Source organism: the organism of the source record quoted next, unplaced genomic scaffold, assembly GCF_019419815.1.
Source record: "Pyrus x bretschneideri cultivar Hongxiangsu unplaced genomic scaffold, Pyrus_bretschneideri_v1 Contig54, whole genome shotgun sequence".
Taxonomy (NCBI): domain Eukaryota; kingdom Viridiplantae; phylum Streptophyta; class Magnoliopsida; order Rosales; family Rosaceae; genus Pyrus; species Pyrus x bretschneideri.
In genome coordinates, this window is record NW_025999792.1 from 974645 (window position 1) to 979339 (window position 4695).

At 34.7% G+C, this 4695-nt stretch overlaps 1 protein-coding gene and 1 long non-coding RNA gene across 2 annotated transcripts; one reads left to right on the forward strand and one right to left on the reverse strand.

Annotated features, from left to right (window-relative positions):
- Positions 1-992: 992 nt before the first annotated feature.
- Positions 993-3222, forward strand: LOC103940666 (cytochrome c oxidase subunit 6b-2). The gene is made up of 4 exons (XM_009350824.3): positions 993-1151; positions 2011-2099; positions 2192-2273; positions 3030-3222. The coding sequence occupies exons 1-4, from the start codon at positions 1143-1145 to the stop codon at positions 3081-3083; spliced, it is 234 nt and encodes a 77-aa protein (XP_009349099.1). The 5' UTR covers positions 993-1142; the 3' UTR covers positions 3084-3222.
- On the reverse strand, positions 3030-4480 carry LOC125470884. Its single transcript, XR_007253259.1, has 2 exons — positions 3718-4480; positions 3030-3639 (listed from the first exon to the last, which is right to left on the reverse strand). It is a non-coding gene; the product is annotated as an uncharacterized LOC125470884 (long non-coding RNA).
- Positions 4481-4695: the final 215 nt, after the last annotated feature.

Below are 4695 nucleotides of genomic sequence, written 5' to 3' on the forward strand. Positions count from 1 at the left end.
TCGAAGTTGGTCCAGGTAAGGGGGTAGTTGGTCATTAGATCGGTCATCAAGCATGTAGTGATTTATTGGGATCCCTGTTTTCCTTTAAAAAGAAAATTGTGTGGGCATACAATCTATTTTCAAAACTAAACAAAGCTTTTGTTGTGCATCAATCATTTTCCTATAGTATATGTGGTGTTGTATACTATTTTCAAACCTAGCTGGGGTGGATTCCCTAAGGGGGAGCGATGAACGTTTGTGATGCTCACCCCTACTTTATTACAGGACCGATGCACCTACAAATAGACGATATGGACTAAAGTCAGGACAAGTGTTGTTTGTTACTTGTCAACTTCTTAGTCGCTCATTGACTTTCCACTGGTTTTGTTTGTACATATGCTTGATTCCCTCCATCCTGAAGGAATATTTTGTAGCTAAACTTAGCACTTTGTACTTTTCAAATCGTACTTAAGAGTTGGTTAGTATGTTTACTTACTTTAAACTCTTTGGTTCTATTGTAAGTTGTAAACTTTGTCTTTGTTGTAAAAAATTTATCCAAATTCCGTTGCCCTTGTATTCTTCGTTTTACCAAAATGATTTTCGCTTCTGTACTGCTTAAAAATAAATTATTTTACTTCCCCTCAAATAGCCTTACGCTCTATTGAGAATGTAGTGCTATAGTGTTGGAATTTAACACTATAATATTGCGTTACTAATAGTGCCCCTTTTTAGGACGTGACAGGTACAACTGGTGGCAAGTCACGTTTATCCATCATTCCAGGCACGGAGAGGTTATGGGGAACTTCATCCTATTCGTGGTCATAATCAAGCAGACTTATCAACTCTGAGCATTTGGTTGATTTCTAGTTGAAATAGAGGCATTTTTGGAGATTTGGAGGACTTAATTGCTAAGAAGGAAAAATTGCACGGCTAAAATTGCCAACGTAGAAATGAGAGCTACCAAAATTAGAAATTGGCTTAACATTTAAGCACCAAAAACGTAATTTGACCTACTATTTAGTGGAGAATTTCGTGGCAACGGAGAATTAGTCAGCGCACGAAGGAACTGAAGGGAAGGGGAGGCAGAGGGAGAGGGAGAGCCCACCCATTTATTCGTAAATTATTTTCCCATTGATCATCGAGTTTGTCTTCACTCTTCAGTCATGGCCGAGGTTAGCATTCCAGACTTGTGTTTTGTTTTATCCTTTTTATTTTTTTTATTTTAATTTTAATTTTTTAAAATTATGATTATTTTCTTTTTATTTTCTGGGTAATTTCTTTGTAGATTTGGCCTAATTAGATTTCTGATTTATTTTATTGTTCATCAATTATTTGCGCACGTAGAATATAATTTGAAATAACTCAGGAGATTTGCCTTTACTTTTTATGTTGTATGAAAGTTTCCTGATCAAAAGAAATTTGGGTTGTTGCAATTATATATATATGGAGATCTATAAACCTTTGTGAGTTGTACGGAGTCTAATTTGGGGCCGATTACATTTTCTGAGCGGTATGAAACAATCGGATCCAAAACTTGTCTGCCTGTTCAACCCCAGTCTAACAGACTGATTGAATGTCTTTTGAAAATTTTGTGTGTTAATGTTTGCTCCATTTCCGATATTCCTGAATGCCCGTATTTTTAATGGGTACTTGTTTGGCAAGGATTACCCGACTTCTTGCCTGAACTTTGATTGTATTTTCAGTTATCACAAATTCTCTACTTGTATATGGTTTGTAATAAGTACTATAGGATGTTTCTTGGTATTGTGACCCGTCACGGTTACCTGCGTGGTCTGTATTCATGGATTTCAGTTTTCCTTTTGATCTCATGTATACTTTTGTCACTGATTGGAAGTAGACACTAGTTCATGGAATCTAATGAATGAAATATCCCAAGATGTAAAGTGTAAGGGCAGCATAAAATTGATATTGTTCTAGACCACGGAATGCCACTTTGATGGAGTTTATCTGTTTTTCTTCTCCGTATTTACAATTAATTGTTACTTTCTTTTTTCTGCTGTGTTACCTCAGATTGAGCTGAAAACAGCACCTGCTGATTTTCGATTCCCCACAACCAACCAAACTAGGCACTGTTTCACGCGTTACATTGAATTTCATAGGTAGTTTTTCAAACTTTAGCACTAGGAGCTCAACCGTAAACTGTTAATTGAGAATTTTCCTTTCCATCCTTAACATGTGAAACCAATTGCAGGTGCGTCTCAGCAAAGGGTGAAGAATCGAATGAATGTGAGAAATTTGCCAAATATTACCGCTCTCTCTGCCCTGGTGAATGGGTGAGTGCATTGCTCATTCCTTTTTGAATACTTCAAAACTGATGTGTTCTTATTGTGTCAATGTTTGATTAAGCACTTCATATACCTATGTCTGAAATATAAAGCAAGAATGGGAAAGGTCCTTATGGTCTTATCTAGTCCTGTTGTATTGTTATCGGAGAAAAGGTCTTTGGCAAGTATGGGGAGAAAGCTTTTCCTATAAAATGCTCAAAGTTCAACATTTAAATTATTAAGGTGAACAAGTTTGAACTATGAAATGTGTTCCCGCTATCATGTTGGACTTTTTCTCGTACAATTATTAAGGATGAATGAAAACAAAATCGTCAAAGTGAAAAACACTTAAAAAATAGCTTTTAGGTTTCGTTTTGTGTATCTTTTCTTTTACATCTCTCTTATCATCCTTTTTTCATTTTCCCTTGAAAGTGAATTGTTGTTAATTGGCTAGATGGACAAGTCTTGAATGTTAGAGGGGAAAAAAAAAAAAAAAATTGTGAAAGCAATAGGATTGAAGCACCCGGAGTCCAGGATTGAAATCTCAAGTTTTTTTCCCAGATTATGGCTAGATAGGAATTTTGCAGTGATTCTATATTATTTGATTTTTGTTTGGTATTTGTTTGTTTTCGTGTTTTTTCCTTTGATTTTTTGATGATTTTCCAATTAATGGTAGCACTTTGTATAGTGAAAAGGTAATGGTACATTTTATTCTCTATTATATCTGAAATCTAACCTTTTTGTCGTGGGCTTGGATGATTGTAGATTGAGAAGTGGGACGAGCAGAGGGCGGGCGGAACTTTCCCAGGTCCTCTATAATTTAACATGATATCCTGGCATGATCTTTCTTTGATATGGAAGTTGCATCGTTTCTTTGTTGGATCTTTGTGAATCAATAATTGACCTGTGTGTTCAGATTTCTTTGATTTTATGGAAATCACCGCATTGTTTGTTTTAATTTAAGATTTATTTGATTGTCTGCACAAATGTTTCCATGTTTACTCATTTTTTCGAGGGTTTTCTTCTTCCATTGTTTCTGGCCATATGAAATTTGGTGTTAAGTCATTCAGGCGATTCTATCAAACTGTATACCTGTAGGAGCTTCCTTCGGAATAGATTTGCACCTCTCACTTACTAGCGAAGAGGAATGCCACTAGACCGTAGTACTAATGAGTAAGAATTGAAATGAAATATTAAGTTGGAATCCTTGCTTGAAAGATTGTTATCTATAGTTATTTGGGTGTCATGAGACTCGAATGGTAGTCCAAGACGCTGGTAATGGAAACCGAAGAATTGCAGAGGAAAATTATATGAGAACTACTGCATTTTACAAGACTTGTGAATAGTTTCGCAAATGGACTTGAAGTACCTTGAGCTTGCATCGAGCTCGACTCCGATTTAGTTTGTCCGATATTCGCTTGTAATAGAAATGAACACGGCACGTTTGAAGAACAAGCTGAGCTTGAGGTTTCTGGCATGATTTTGTAAAGCTCGTGAGCATTCATGAGAAGCTTGCTTGCAATTCCGCTTGTGTTAAATTGAAGTCTTATGCTAAGAACGTACTATTACCGTATATCACATGATAAGAAAACAAGGTGCACCCAAAAGTTGATCTCAAAATTTTCCTTAAAAGTATCATTTGCTGAACCGTTTGATGTGTTTATGCTATTTTAAAAAGTAGGATTCAATTTGCTAATTTGAGTAACAACTGACCTTATAAATATACAAAGCGAGTTGTTAATTTATCAATTTGTTGATTGAATTGCTACCGTGTTGGAGATACGTGACATAAGAAATCTAAATAGGTTTTTAGAAATTTAAATATTATATGGGCCAAAAGGTTTCGTTGCTTTCACGCATTTGGCATGCATTGCTGTCAAAAGCAACTACAACACGTAGTATATTTTTATTTTTTTATTTTTAATTTTTTATCATAAAAATAATTTTCATTTAGTAGTGTTATTCACACATTTATTTTAATTTCTCACACCCTTTCAAATTTCGACTGTCGAATTGAATGAATTGTAGAAGATCAATGAGCAAAAATTAACAAGGGTGCTTGGGAAGTGAAATAGGTGTGTGAATAGCACTTTCTTTTTCATTTAGTGGTCAAATGAGTATAATGGATGAAGAAACTCTAGGATAGTAATAGGAAATGTTGCATCCAATACTTGACTATTCAAGAATTAGGAGGAATTCTTTATCAAAATACTTCAGACCAACACATAAAATTTTGTGCTTATAATCGAAATTATTAAATTGTAAATCATTTTATAAAGATCACCTTTGCAAAAAATAGTAGGCGTAAAATATTAAATTACAAAAAGAACTCCAATTCTCACCAAATGTATAGTAATGTAAAATCTACAAAGTGATTAGAGTTGAATATCAAAGTGTGATTAACAAACGAACAAACTAAGTATAAACTACT